At 41.9% G+C, this 15308-nt stretch overlaps 1 protein-coding gene across 6 annotated transcripts in view; it reads right to left on the reverse strand.

Moving 5' to 3' along the window:
- Positions 1–8037: 8037 nt before the first annotated feature.
- MAP7D2 (MAP7 domain containing 2) overlaps positions 8038–15308 on the reverse strand; it is an 88012-nt gene continuing 80741 nt past the window's right edge. For all 6 annotated transcript variants that reach the window (XM_075429267.1, XM_075429250.1, XM_075429241.1 and 3 more), the window contains 6 exons: positions 15161–15265; positions 13858–13911; positions 13106–13184; positions 12194–12380; positions 10286–10562; positions 8038–9675 (listed from right to left, as the gene is read on the reverse strand). In XM_075429267.1, the coding sequence (XP_075285382.1) occupies positions 10316–10562; positions 12194–12380; positions 13106–13184; positions 13858–13911; positions 15161–15265 (672 nt within the window). In that variant the 3' untranslated portion in view covers positions 8038–9675; positions 10286–10315. The remainder of the gene's footprint in view (positions 9676–10285; positions 10563–12193; positions 12381–13105; positions 13185–13857; positions 13912–15160; positions 15266–15308) is intronic.

Consider the following 15308-nt stretch of genomic DNA (forward strand, 5'->3'; position numbering starts at 1 on the left):
TGGTATCTGATCTGGTGTAAAGCTTGCCAAAAGCAAGTTAGCCTGTCAACATTTTTTTTAAACAAATTAATTTAAGCCCAAAAAAGAGCCAGAGTCAGTGTTCTGTGTTACGTAGTCTCAACATCTCTGATCCAGCTCGGAGCCATAGTGCTGCATTTATCATCAAACTGTGGCCTAACAGGGTGAAGTTAGATGGCCATAGTCGCTGGATAAAGAGTGGAAGAGGAAGCGTTACCTGCTGTTGGCCCCTTAACTAGATGTACTTCAAAGAGGTGGTCTCAGCTTCCTTACGTTCCCAATACCAGCACTGGCTGCAGACTTTGGCTGTCCTTCAGACTTTTAGCTGCTGACATCTTCCTGCCTGCCTTTTATAGGACTGATCTTTCAGCAGAGCGTTACCTTCCGATCTCCATCTTCCAATCTCCATCTTCTCCACCATGGTAGAGTTGCTGTTGGTGGGACTGAGGGGTCCCTCTTCACAGCTATAAATCTGGTTGCTGTCTTTGCAGGATCCTGCTCGGTTCTTGCTAGGCTAGCTCAAACAGGAGGGAACCCGCACGATTGCCGTACAAAATAATTTCCTGTGTTCACCAAAACACTTTGAAATTCTCACAAGAAAAGCATATAGAAGATTATTTTAAAATTTAGTATTAGTGTATTCCCAGTTAAGAGGGACTGCAAAAGATTTACTAAACGGTGCGGCACAGAAACACAGTGGCAAGTGGCACTAAACAATGCTTGCTTCGTCTCACCTTGTTGATATTTTTGTTGTGAAGAGCTCAGGGTGAGAACTGAGCTTTGGATCGAGGAGGTGAGACGGAAGTGGGCAGATGCCGTCAATCTGCACTTTCCCAAAGAAAGCTGGGCCAGGCTGGGGGGCTCAGCCAGCGCAGGTTTGGCACCCCCCTTCAAACCTGCGGGGTAATCACTGCGCAGGCAGCTACGGCTTCATGCGCAAGGCTGGGAAAGCCGAACTAACAGAAGAAAAGATTTGGGTTTATTGCTGGGGTGGTGCAGCCTCCCAGGCCGCTGTGCCACCTCCGGATGAGCTCCACTGTGCTGTTACCTTGATGACAAGCGCAGTGATTTGGGCGTCGGGCTGTCTCTGGTCACGCCTCGGCCTCCTGCCGCCTGAACGGTCTGCTGGAAAGGCTCAGCACAAATTGTGGGCAGAAATGAAAGTGTTGACCAACGTCAATCATCTCAAGTTCCTAGACATCGTGATCCAAAGGTGAGAGCCTTCGAGCCCCCCGGGCCCACAGCGGGCTGTGTGACCCAGGATCTCCCCCCGAGCTGGGACACCTCTCCAGGTGGATTTCGCAAGGACTGGAAGATCGTTCGTCAACGATTTCGCGAGGACTCAAAGGCCCGATTTTGCAAGGTTCACCGACTGACCGTTGATGAATGCCAGCACATAAAAGTAAGTAATACATGAAATTCCTGAAAAAGGAAATTTTAATCACAGGTTATCCTCTGCTTGCCTGTGTGCAGTTTGATTCAGAACCATTTGCCTGGCTGTGTGCAATCTGATTCAGAATTATTTGCCTGCCCATACGTGTGATTTGATTTAACCCTCATCTGTGTGCACAGCCCTGCCGGAAGTTTCAGATGACGCTTGCCATTCTCCAACCTTTAACTAAGTCACTATTTTGATTGTAACAAATTCCATTGAATCACTTTGTTTAATTGGCTGATGATTAAGTGCTGCCAATAATTACACAACGTAATCTTGTGATCTATCTTAGAAATATTAATAAATCCTAAACTGCTGCTAAACCAAAGCTGTGTAACAAAATCCTATTCGCAACAATTCCCTCCTTCATCTGGTGTAGTGGTCAGACACCTCATCTGAAGCAAAAACTGGTCCAAAGAAGTAACTACAGACAACCCACCCCTGTGTCCATATGACAAATGTCTACATTACTTAAAACTAAATCATTAAGCTTCATTATTAACCTCTTTATTTGAATTGTCCTCAGATGGTCTTGATCCAATATGCATTTATCCTGATGGACAGCGTAAGTACACAAGGGTCTCAATGGCTGGGACCATGTAGGCTAAGGAAAAAACTTAAACTTTAGGGAAATAAATTAATATTCAAAGCAGTGTCTGTCAGTAGTTCCACAGCATCATTCTTCTCCATCTCTGAATTACGAAGGCTATTCTATTGCACAAGACTTGGCAATTACCGCTTATTAAGACTACTTTAATCTATTTCCATGTTTTTTTTCTAATTAAGCATGATTAGAATAGAGAATAGCTTTCATATTTCTTTATGTTTAATTTAGTAAGCATTCCCATTGGAAGGAGCATGGCTGTGGTTTGCATGCTAAATACTTGGAAATAATGAGTGGAAGTCACCTAGAATTCAAAGGCAGAACGCAGCCCTCGACAGCAGACAGATCGTGCTTATCTGTTCTTTCAAGGAGGCATTTCATTTTCCACATAAAAGATTACTGTTGGCACTGAACTTTGCTGAACTGTATTATGTTAATTTTTTTTTTTTTTTTTTTTTTAAGTGGAAAGAAAACTTTCCTCGATCCCCGACAAGGTGAGGCACAGAGGCAGGCAGAGCAGGGGAGCCCGAGCCATGCTGGGGAGCGTTGCCTGGGCTTTACCACCCTGCCAGGCTCACCACCACAGCAGCTGCTGCTGGATGCCTGTCTCCACTGAGGTGGACCGGGTAAATGAAACTGAAAGCTCTTTGCAGGGAGCCAGTTAGCTTGGTTGCCACACACAATTCATTTTGGTGTCTGCAGACAGAGCCGGTAGACGGTGATACTTAAAGCGGAAAAAGTACGTCGGAGCAGCGAGAGAGGGTCTGGTGGAGTCGGCATCTGCAAAGGCACGATCCACCATCCAGAACGGCTGTCCAAGGGCAATCACAGTTTTACCAGCCAACCTCTCATAATATCTAAAGGGAAATGTTTCGTTTGCACTTCCCTATCTCGTTATGCCTCCTGACGAGACTTGCATGGCTTCATTAGCGTTGATCTCTGCTTTTGGAGGAGTTTCACATTAATGCTTTGTTCTTCCACTTCTCACCCACCCCCATCCCATAGCACATCCAGGCTTTTTTTCTTTGAGTTATATCAAAATACTCTCGCCAAGCCACAAAGCACGTCTCCTGTCCTGAGATGAGAGCAAGCTGCTTAATTGTTTGCGGGCACGCTGCTTAATTTGCTTTGTCTAATAAAAAAAATAAATATTTCTATCATTCAAAGGAACAAAATCAGCTAAATCTCTAAGCCCCCAGCAAACAAGTGTCAGCTGTTCTCTTACTTTACAGAAACTGAGATACTGGTGTTTAGGTCAACACCTGAGGTTACTTGTCAAAATAACTTCAAATCTGTAACACCTCATCCAGACAAGGAAAGAATTTGGTCCAGAATAAAGCAAAAAACCCAGACAAGTTCAGTTGTAGGAACTTTCTTCAACAGCTTTCTGTGGAACTGTGATTTTTTTTCAGTTGAGGCTCAGAGCAACAGATAACGATTCCCTCCTTAATTGAGGAAATAAGTCCTACATTATTTAGCTTTGAAATCTGGGGAAAGCTGTAAAGTAATTGTTTAATTAAAACCCGAAGGAATGTGAGAGGATGACTGACTGCATGACTTGGCTCCAATAGCATCGCCAAATTAGTCTTTAAAGAGAGCCTTCAGCGAGGCCAGGCTGTCGTGATGTAATCGTGCCCGCATGTTTTATTTATGAGGTTATCATGACTTCCCTGTAACAACATGTGAAAACTGCGCTGTTGCCTCTGGGCGTAGGGCCTGTCTGAACTTGGTAGGGTTTTGGCAATGTACCAGTGAAAACAATCTCAGTGTATGAATTAACACCAACGTGTGACATAAATAGGGTAACAGGATTTTAAAAGCAAAGGCTTTGAACCAGGCTTTTCACCCAAGAGGCCGCAGCGGATGAGTGTGAGGAGGAAGGCAGAGGTGCAGAAAGGCTGCATTTCCTCACCCGTGCAAGAGCCAGATCTCGGAGAGGTGACAGGAGGGGAAACTGCAATGAAACAGCAGGACGAGAAGTCTGAGGAGAGATCAGATTTCAAAATGTCCGGCTTGACAGGATGTTAGGGGCATGACTGATGTGATCTGTCGTAGGAATTTTAATAGTAATTACTCAGTAGTAAATATGTGCAAAGTGTCTTAGCATTCTTCAGCGACTGTTACCTTCACCCACCCTACTTCCTCTCCCTCATTTCATTAACTCATTTATTTGCCAAATCCACCAGCAGTTTCACTTGCTGCAGGACATTTTCTGCCTTAAAACCCGACACTGGCCCAAGAACACCAGCATAAATTAATCCTGTAAAAATGTAGGTTGGAATTACAAACGTTTCTTGCCAAAAGGAAAGAAGTTCTGACCAGGTCTCAGCCATTTCTGACAAGGATTATATTCACTGCCCATGCCAGCAGTCCTTCACTGCTGTCCCCGACGCGCTACTGCACATAGTCAGTCTCCAAAAGACTCCTTGGACTTTTTGTTTCTCTGCCAGCTGTGGTGCAGACAGTCTTTGTCCAGGAACTGAGAGAACAAACTCATTCCAGCAGGCATCCACTAGAATTTGTACTCTCTTGGATTTGTGTATTTGAACTGATAATAGGTTTAAGAAAAAGAAGAAAAAGGAAGGAGTGGAAACTGTTCCTGATTGAGATCTTGCAGCAGGAAAATTAGAAGTAACTCCACAGAATCTATTGGCACAAACCCCCATAGCTCTGCATATTTAAGGTGCTAATAATGGTATTTCAGACAATGTTACCATCTGTAATTTAAAAGACAGACATTACTCTGAGAAGGGATGTGTGAACATAACGTTAATACGGTGTTACAGATATTGCCCCGATCCTGCTTACTGTGCTGCTCATGTATTGAATTTGGTGAGAGTGGCTGTTATTTCTAGAAAAAGTCAGGAAACACTGTCAGAATAATTTCCCCAATTGTGAACTTTTCTCACACCCATTAATTTTCTCCCTCCAGCTGTATAATTTTAGGTCCTTGGGTCCATTCCTGTACAACATCAGTCACCTCAATTGCCATTGACTTCAAGTTATTCCTTTTAGACACAGCAAGAAGATACAGGTGACAATGCACAGCTTCTGGTTTGAGCTGTTTATGTAACTATTTAAAAAGCTTACTCTTACAGCAAGAACTTCATAGATCACGCAGCACATTGCTTAACATTTCCTTCTATTCATTGAATCTCTCTGGCATCATAGTTGTTTTTTCTTTGGAAATCATTAAGGCTTGATTTCAGCAGGGATACGCATCTATTTCTGTAAAGCTCCCAAGTGAACATCGCACACCAGCTTCCAGAGCTTTTATGTTGATCCTGAAAATTGAAGGCCTCAGGTAATCATCAAACCCACTAGTTTAAAACATTACTACCTCACTCTTGAATCATGAGAAATGCTATAAAACATATACAAGCTGGAGAACAAACAAGGCAACTGAGAAGCAAACAACTGTCAAAAGTTATTCTGGTGGTCAAGAAACCATTTTCTTATACTTTATGTAATTATTTTAAAAGCTTACGCATTCTTTCCCTTGGTGTTTCTGCCTGCAATTTTAAGGGCTTTTACACTTAATGTGTTGCTTCAACAGACAAGTTAAATTGGCCAACTGAGTGAAGAGCATCACCTACTCTTCAGGTGTAGGAGATCATAAAGATGAGATAAATTATGGGATAAAAAAGTGGGGGAGAGACAAACATTGTGGCTTGCGGTGTTCTGGACTGGTATTATTGCCATTAACAGCAATGACAAAAATGCATCTGAATATCTTGAGTTTTCTATTACTTTTGAGTATATGTATTCTGGAGAGACAGACTGAATTTAAAACCTGTTTTTCTTAAGATTAAAAAGAAAATCCAGAGAAAACGGCATTCAGTCAGACATTATATTTTCCAGATTTTAGCACAGTGGCCCAGCAGTAATACCTTTTTCAGCATTGGACACCAGATACCAGCATCCCCAAACGTGAGGTAACTGCCATTCCTGTGTATTTGCACACACACACACACACAGAGGCAGCACAGGTGAACAGCCGCTCTCCCATGTTGTTTTCGGAGGCAACCAACAGCTTGAACGTCTTTCTAAAATGAGAGCAAACGAGGAGAGTTCTTCCATCTCTACGCGGTGCTTGCAGAGGGAGGGAGAGGGCAGGAGCAAGGAAGAAGTCCCGCAGGTCGCCAGAGCAGCGCATCCCCACCGACTCCTCTGTGCCGCGTACAGGACATCTTGTGCAGGATACGGGCCGTGGCTCAGAGCAAGCAAGCGGCAGACCTCACAGAGTAAATAGTCTTCAGCTCTTGGATATTAAACTATCCCCATTTCAATACGGGGAAGGGACCACAGTCTAAGCCTTTATGGGAAGGATGTCTTCCAGTAGGGCCTCCCAGCCGCCTTGCAGCGCTGAAGCCCCAGAGGTGCCCGGGGACCGCGGGCTCCTCCAGCCGGCCGGCACTGATGCTGGAGAAGGCCGCGGCGCTACCTCGGGCCCGTGGGGCAGCGAGAGCCACACTGCTGATGCCCAAAACATGAGCGGGGGTGGTGGCAGGGACACCCGAGCAGCACACGCTGGTGAGGCCAGGACCATGGCGTGGAGGGGGGAAGTGGGGAGAGGCACCGCTCTCTTCTTGAGACGTGGCAGAGGCAAGATCCCCACCCCGCCAGCCAGAGCAGCAGCCTGTGCTACTGCTGTTGCTTTCTCCACATGTATAATTTGCACAATTACAGGAGAGAGGACCCCCCTTCTAGCCCTTCATCTCTAGATGAAAATGCAGCCTGGGGGTCCAGATCCACCCCTCGCTGGGATTATTTATGTATTAGAAACTTACTAATAGTTACACTAGTTACTGAAAATAAATCTGAGAAAGGACAGCAGCAGTGTCTGATTCTTCTTGGTGTGTACAATCCTGTTTTGCAGATCACTTTGTAAGAGAAATCTGAAAAAAAATCCATTCATCCATTTATAAAAACCCATTGAAGGATCACCGCTCTACTCTTTTTTTTCTTGCTTCTTCTCACAGCTTGATTCTCAGGTGCTTTAGAGCAGAAAAGCTCCACTAAGGACTCGCGTGAATCACTAGTGATCCTCCACCACAGCTTCAAAACCCCTGACAAATTATAAGTAAAGCTCATTGCGCAGACTTAAATCACAGCAAAAAACATTAATAGTGCTTGAAGAATCATCAAAAGCAAAGGGAAGCAGAAGCAATTTAACCCCCTCAGCTAACAGTACTTCCTCAAGATATTCAGCCAAATTTGTAGTTACATGTGAAAGCAAACAAAAAGGAAAATACGCAATATCCTTCTTAATGAATACTCACCTATCCTTCCTTTAATCTTAATAAATAACTGACAAATCACATGAATAAGAGTTAATAAGTGAGATGAACTGTCACCATGGAAAGTATTAATATACTTCATAATAAAAGCAGATTCTATAATTTTTAATTTTGACTGAAGTTACGATTTTAAAAAAGAAAAATTAAAAATTGTAGAATGCTTCTCCCTAACACTTCACTAGAAAACTAACAGCAGCTCCAGGCTGGCCTCTTTCTAAGCAGCAGTACGTGCCTGGAGCTTGAAGAGAAGTTCAGCGTTTACAGTCCAGGTACCCTTACAGAACAGCTCTTGCACGCTCAACACAACAGTGTCTGCTGGCCTCAGCTCCCACGTTTTCTTCTCCTTGTTTTCTTTGCCAAGTAATACCTCAGAGGGCAGAAGCTGGGGCTGCAGACTGGCTTGTATGCTGTCAGTAGCACCCTGGATGCCACAGTTTGGAAGCCCTCACCTTCAGGCTCTTCTGTCACCAGTCTGCATTTCCCCTGTGTGTCAGCAAGACCTCAGAAAGCAAACTGGCATATGGCAAAGGAAACAATGGCGAAATATTCTGAGGCTCTGACAACCACTCCTTCATTCAGTATTACACCCGCCTTCAGAAAACACCTCAGAATAAATTAACATACATGTATTTTTCAGTTAGTCATATTTTTGCTGGGAGTAAAAAACGCTATGAAACAAGTTAGATTCATAAATGAAAATGTATTTCACCTTTATACATGCTATACAGGTCATGCAAATACAGAAATCTACAGGTTATACAATGGCACCATAATAAAATATAATGTGACATTTGTCAAACACAACGTACCACAACAAAACAAACTGGTTTTGTTTGTTTATTATTCAGGAAATAGATGAAGGACTAATTTGGAAGACACAATACCATGCCACAGCTTACTGCACAGTCAAAAGAAAGTATTTTGCTGAAGTACGCTAACATAAATAGAGCTGGATTGTTGTAGGTAGGATTTCTTTACACATCGCGCATAATGTCATTGGTTACTTTCCCGTCGCTGACTTTAAAGAGCACAAGAACCAGGCTACAACTGAGCTCAAGCCACGCTGTGAACTCCCTCACATGTGAAAAAAAAACCCAAACAAAAAAGACACCAACCCCCCCAAGTTTTCACTTATTCTGTGTTAGTTTCCAAAGACAGTTGTATTTATAGTTTATTCTTATAAGGAGCTGGACAAAAGTGTCCTCAAAGCAGCACATGATCTATCATAAAGTTATCACAGTTCACCAACAGAAATAAAGTTAACACTGTATGGCACGTGATGTCTAGACATGATACACCTTGATGTGAATTTTTCCATACAGATGCTTGCAGAATACGATGGGGGCTAGCAGTGTTCCCCCGTGCGCGTGTCTCAGCCTTGGTACTTCTGCTGCAACATTCGCCTGCTGTTTCGCTGCTGACTAAATCCTGTTTTGCTGAGCCTACAGGAAGACAAAATGCTTCTCCACGTGACAGAAAGCCTGCTGGTATGAATCAAGTGTCTGCGTCTCCAAAGATTTACCTGTTATCTCACCCCCCGACCACTCACTTGCATCTACTACAGCTATACTATACATATGTTAAGGGATTATACTAGGCATTTCGCCTCCTTTGTTTACAGGTGTTACGCAAGTATGTTTTTAAACACATAGTTGATAGTCGCTCATGGACTAATTAATATTAACCACTAAGTGCCACTAGTGACTAAAAGTGTCAACGTAACGGTAACGGGATAACTCCCACACTCCACAGTCAGTAAGAAGGCTCTGGATTCCAGCAGTTGTATGTTTTTCAAGCCTCTTCAGCTATAGTTTTGAATTACATACCTGCATAAAAGTTGCCAATAACTCCTTATTAAAGACAAAAAAAGATAGGCACAAAGCTGAAGTACAGTATATTATTTCATTTCAATGCACTGTGGGCAAACCTCATCATTATTTACAGAAAAAAGATGTCTAAATAGATGTATGATAAAGCTTACGGGAGAATCGTTTCAAAATAAAATGCACAGGTAAAAATCACAGTGAAATGTTGAGATGATTTTTAAATTAAAAGTAGTAGTAAGTGCTTTAATTAGCAGCTAAAGCTCAAATTCTAATGCACACTCGGTCTTCCCTGAAACCATCAAGGCTCTAGATCACTGATTTCTGCCAAAAGCAGACGGTTATTCAACGTATTCCCCGGGAAGACAAAGTTATATTCAGCTCTGATTATTTGAAATCCAGTGTTCCAGACTGCAGAAGCTTTTTCAAGTGACAAGCTCATATTTTACTGCCAGCAGCATCACGGGGAGATACATCCTCCACAAACTGCTACCTCTGTCAATTAAAAAAAAAAGAGAGAGAATGTCAAGTCAGATAGGCAAGTTAGATGACCTCAGTTTTGTAATTTAGAATACACTCTTTCACAGAAAAAAAAAAACCCAACAAACTGTGGTATCGTACTTTGAAACTGTCACTAAAGCCTACTACGCTCTTCTCATATTGTTTGCAGCCTTTCTGGCATAACTGACTCTATACCATGCTGCAAGTATTTATAGCAGCAGAAAAGAATAAGCAGCAACAATAACTACCATTTTCTAGGCTGGCCCCTCTTTTAACTGTTTTCTTCATGCAAATAGGCTCCAAAGACTTACAAGAAAGGCAGCGTATTAACGAAGGAAAAAAGCAAGTCTTCTTACTATATTCTGAATGGATAAAGGAATTGTTTCAATTTACCGAACACTTTTGGTTGCTATGATACACTCAGTTTGCATGTGATGCCAATTTAGAAAGAGCTGCAAATATGAAAGACTGTGCTGAATTTAAATATCTAGGAGATCAGCTTTCTTACTCCCTCCACAAATGCTGTTTACAACTGCTATATTTTTCTGGGAAGCTCGCATGTAATCACAGCGATTTATCAGACCTAAGATGTTTATCACAATACCTTTATCCGTTCGGCTGAACAGCGAGGTCGTCAACAGATAGAATTCAGTGTATTTTCCTGTCCTGGACTGTTAAATCCCTCAATCAAGTTTTTGTTACAGTCATCGAGGCTAATGGTATCACTGGACATCTTGGAGTATGTAGCTTGGCCTGTGAAATCCAAGAGATCTTCAAGAGCCTTGGCATTACTTGTCCCATTTTGGTCCAAAGAACCGGGCATAAGTTCATTCATGGGTGAATATTCAGGGATAGAGATAAGTTCTTCTTTTGAAACCGGGCTATACAAAAGATAAATGAAAGGAAGACACAGAATAAGAGATGTGTAAGTTTTCATTAAGCAACAAGCAAATTAATCTTCTGGTTGTTCAAAAACTACTACTTATCTTAAGGCCAGCTGCAGCAAGCCTTTACCTAGAATACGTCCCAATCCAAACAAAAAGAGGTTGCCCTGTTCAGGATGGAAGGTCATACCTAATCCATATTTCTTAAAGATTAAGGTTTGTGGTAGCTATGCGATATGAACACTTTTCTCCTGACACCAAGTTTCTGGTAGTTTACTGATCACTCATTATTTCAGTCCCTGCACCATTCCCTTACCTAAATGTTTACTGCATCTTGCAAATTCAATTATTGTCCTGACCCCACAAACATTTACCTAAAGCACCCACACTTAACAACTGGAATAAAAAGTTATTTGTTAAGACCTTATGACATACTTCAGACATAGAAATCCCAGAATTTAACCTTAAGAAGCACTGCAACCAGTTGATGCTTTGCTGAGACTAGTAAGGCTAGTGCATTTCAGTCTGGAGAAGAGAAGGCAGAGGAAGGATTTCACAAAGATTTCTAAAGCCATGAAGGGGTGGCGGACAAGGTGACGGCAAAGCTGTTGTGCATCAAATCCTGCAACACAAACCCTAGAGGGTGCCCAAAGACACTAGTAAGAAACTGGGTTTAATGCAGATCAAAGGATATAATTTACCTAGTGGGACTACTGTGGAACTTGCTGCCAGATGAGGTCCTGGATGCAAACGTTACCAGCAGGTTGAAAAGGGAGGTGGATAAACTCATGGGCAACAGGTCCATCAGTGGGTATTTAAAAGGGCAGGGCAGAGTTGTGCCCTCTGACATCCCTAACGTAACGCTTCTGTGTGGTCTTGGATTGCAGAAAGCGGTGGACTCAGGTGCTCTCCCTAACTAGTTTTTCTTATTGATGCTCTCTGAGACCACATAATGGGGTAGACGGACTTCTGGTCTGTTCCAGTAAGGCATTTCTTAAGTATTTACGCAGATTTATTGGAAATACTGAAACAGTATGAGATGTTAAGTTGGCTTGCTGCTTAAGGAAGCACTGTATCAAAATTCCATGTTTAAAATTCAGAGCTAAGCTATCTCACAGCAGCCTTAAATTACCAACTTCCTTCTTTCCTGCGAGTCCTTCCATCGAAATCCAACAGTATTTAATACACACAAAGTTATTTTCTGATTTCCATACATTTGTTCCAGTTAAGTACTTAAAATTCTAAATTATTTTCTTTATTCTGCTTGTATGGAGGAAGAAAAGCTCATGCATCATAGCTATGCAGTCTTAGCACAAATAAAAAAATAACGGTGACATCTGACAGTATCGACAGTAGCTGCTTTCACAGAACGATCTGAAAAGTTTGGGCAAACTTGTACGGAATCCGTAAGGACGGACTGCGGAAGGATTTCAGAGCCCTCTCCCCCTCCGTCCAATATGTGAGAGTGAGATGAGGTTCTGTTGACTCCTGTCTGGAACGACCAAATTGCATCTTGACAGGAGTAGGGGACACCACAGTAGACACCTGACTGCCACATTGTGGGGTAGGTGAGAAGTAAGATAACCTTTGGGTGTTCCACAATTTCTATTAGTAGATATGGTCTGTACCTCACATCCATGGACTGAACCTCATCTGTTGAATCTTCCATGCTGTTAGACTTCCCATCAACAGCTTCCAGCTGAATAAGTCCTGGAACCGACTTGAGTCCATTAGCAACTACATCTTGGGAAGGGATTACAGTGGCAGCACTTTCTAAGCTTTTATTTTTCAGGCAGGCTGCCAATCCATTGATCTCTATAAAAGAAGGTTAGAAATTATGACAGTAGCAACTTGTTTATTTTAAAAGTTAAAAAAAAAATATCACAAATGCTTTTAAGTTATAGATCAAGTAAAAAGAAAGACTGACAATGCAGTAAGACTCAGTTTCGCCTATGACTCACCGTACTATACCGCCAATCCTCTTTTCCACTCTAAAATTGCTCTTTATGCTACAACTTTTAAATTTGAGAAAACAGGAAGAGAATGTATCATTTTTTTATGTCATGTACTAAAAGCCTTGGCCTGGGGAGGTAAACAAAATATAGATAAATGCCAGATATGTGTATTTTATTTAATAATTCTTTAAATACATATGCTTTTTTCATCAAATCAAATCAAGTGTAAGATTTAGAGCAATGCTATATAAAGCTTGCAAGCTTGGTTGTGTGCAAAAATCTTCTACCTACAAAATTCAAAAGCAGACTGCAGCAACCAAACCTGCTGCCAGACTGGAACTTCTCATTTACAGAAATGCTACGTCAGGTACTAATAGGGAGGAGAAATTTTGCTCTGCTTCTGCTTACGTGACGAAACAAAGCTGAGTCTCCAGTTTCTAACATTTGTCACTCACACAAACATAGCTGTTCTTTTGGAGATGAAAGCAAAGAACCTGTGATAATACACAGCGCTCTGCCTGAGATTACAAAACTCTGAAAAGAACTAATTGTAAAAACAGGTCAGAAAAATATGGCAATTTTTACCTGGCTGGTTGAGAACAAGGGCCTTTGGTTGTTTCTCCACATTCAAAGTTGATGGTACCTCCAGTTTTGGCTCTTCCTTCTGTAATCAAGTAATGAGTCAATTATGTTAGACAATGGATTGTAACCTTCATGGAAGTGACTGGACTCGAAACTTGTGACTGCCCAGGGCCACGGGGTGGTCAAAGGTCATCGACAGCAAGAAAGGATTCCCCCCCCCCCTTTTTAATTAGGCACAGGATATATTTTTTTTTCCCCCCACACTTCAAAAATAAAACATGCTCTGAAAGTAACTGAAGAAACAGTTTCCTTAGTAGAAAACTTAGCAGAGAAGTGAAAACGTGACCCTTTGCAACTTTCTAGCTGGACACAGTTGCCTTGTTCTCAAGCCCACATTCCCGGCAGACTAACACAGAGAGCTCAGTACCTAATTCACTGCCTGGTACAAAGCAGGAGAAAACACATCACAGCAGCAAACATTACAGCTCCAGCATCCAGGAATGGGCTCTTGCCACCTTGCTAGACAGTGAGGGAGGTCAGTCTGCAACAGCTGCATAAAGCAGTGTCTCTGTAGCAGTGGCACAACAATAACTGTGACATAGCAACAGTCATTCTCAGTTTGAAATACAACTAAAATTTGGGTGTAGAATGTACCTAAGTATACCTACTAACAGGGAACTATTCTAGTGTTTAATTTTCACATACGGGTAATAAAACAAAACAAAAAAACCCTGCAACCACACACTGTTTCATACCTTTATTTCTGGTGTTTCACTCCTCCTTGTTCTCTTCATTATCTCATCTATTCTCTAGAAACCAAAATAAATCAGAGGATGAGAAGGCAGACAGAATATTTAACACAAGAGACTGATCAAGGAGAAAAAAGACAAAAAGAAAAACTTTTCTCTATTGTCATGATCTCATCCCTGCCTGTCTTGAAAAATGGAGAATAAATAATAATGAAAACAAAAGGTAGAAAACACCTGGGAGCTGGCTTTCACATATCAGATCTCATAGAACATGACCTTCTCAGTAGATGCAATTTAGAGACAAACACTTTAATACCAGGTGTTTGCAGTTACAAGTTGTGGTCAGCTCTGGAACAAGACATTTATTTAAAATCAACAGCTATTATTTTAATCTAGTTGCTTTTCCAACTGCTTCCAAATAGTTCCTTTAAAAAACAGTTAGGCTTTTTGGAATGGAAGAGTGAAATGAAATACCCGAAATTATTCTTGCTGAAAAATGGGTAAGGCATTACCCTAAAATACTGGTTTTTTCTTCCCTCCTTTGTTCATTAAAAAACCCCTCCCAACAAGCCTTTTCTCTTTGCACTACTGTGAAGGGAAACTTTCAGATTTAAAGACACTTGGTTTGGTATTCTAATCCGCAGCACGGCTCCAGCTCAGGGATAAACAGCTGAAACTAACATATTAGAGTAGCATATATGGAAAGTGGAACAACTACCTTTTATAACCAGTCAGAGGTTCTGCAGCTCTGCAGTTGTTCTCCCTTTCCTGCCACAAAGCTGTAGATAAAGCTAAGTTACACAGCTCCAGCCATTTCCTTGTGCAGCACTGGCCAGGGAGCCCTGCTGCCTCTGCATAATGCAACCAGAGGCAAGCCAGGTGGGAGAAAACCTGTTTGTTAATCACATTAACTTTCTCAATTAATGACATGAAGCTTTTGTTGAGTAAGTTTTAAAACAAAGTCACTCACGTTCCTCAATAGTCTGTGATGTCCCGGGTTGGGCGGCAATCGACATTTGCCTTGGCATGCCATTCCCTGTTGTCTCAGGCATTTAACTCTGTGGGTAGAGGCTAGTCCTGTGTTTGTTCAGTACCCAGCAGAAAGCCGTTTGCCTTGGGCAATTCCACTTTGTTACAAATTTTGATGTTCACATTCCCCGAACATGCAAGTCGCAAATACTAAATTAGGCATAAATATCAATCTGTAATCCCTCCAGATTATTATTTCTGGAAGCTATTGGGTATTTCCTGGGTTATGTATTTAAAGAAGAAATACAATAATTTTCTTAAATGAGATGCAAATATGTACCTTCTTCCGCTCCAGTCTTTCTTGCTCAATTTGCTGCATGATTTGTTCCCTTTCAAGACGAAGCTGTTCAGCTGCCTCACGGGCTTTGATTTCTGCTTCTTCCCTCTAATCAAAATGTGTAAAATATGATAGGGCGATTATTTATTTC

This window comes from Opisthocomus hoazin, chromosome 1 (genome assembly GCF_030867145.1).
Source record: "Opisthocomus hoazin isolate bOpiHoa1 chromosome 1, bOpiHoa1.hap1, whole genome shotgun sequence".
NCBI lineage: Eukaryota > Metazoa > Chordata > Aves > Opisthocomiformes > Opisthocomidae > Opisthocomus > Opisthocomus hoazin.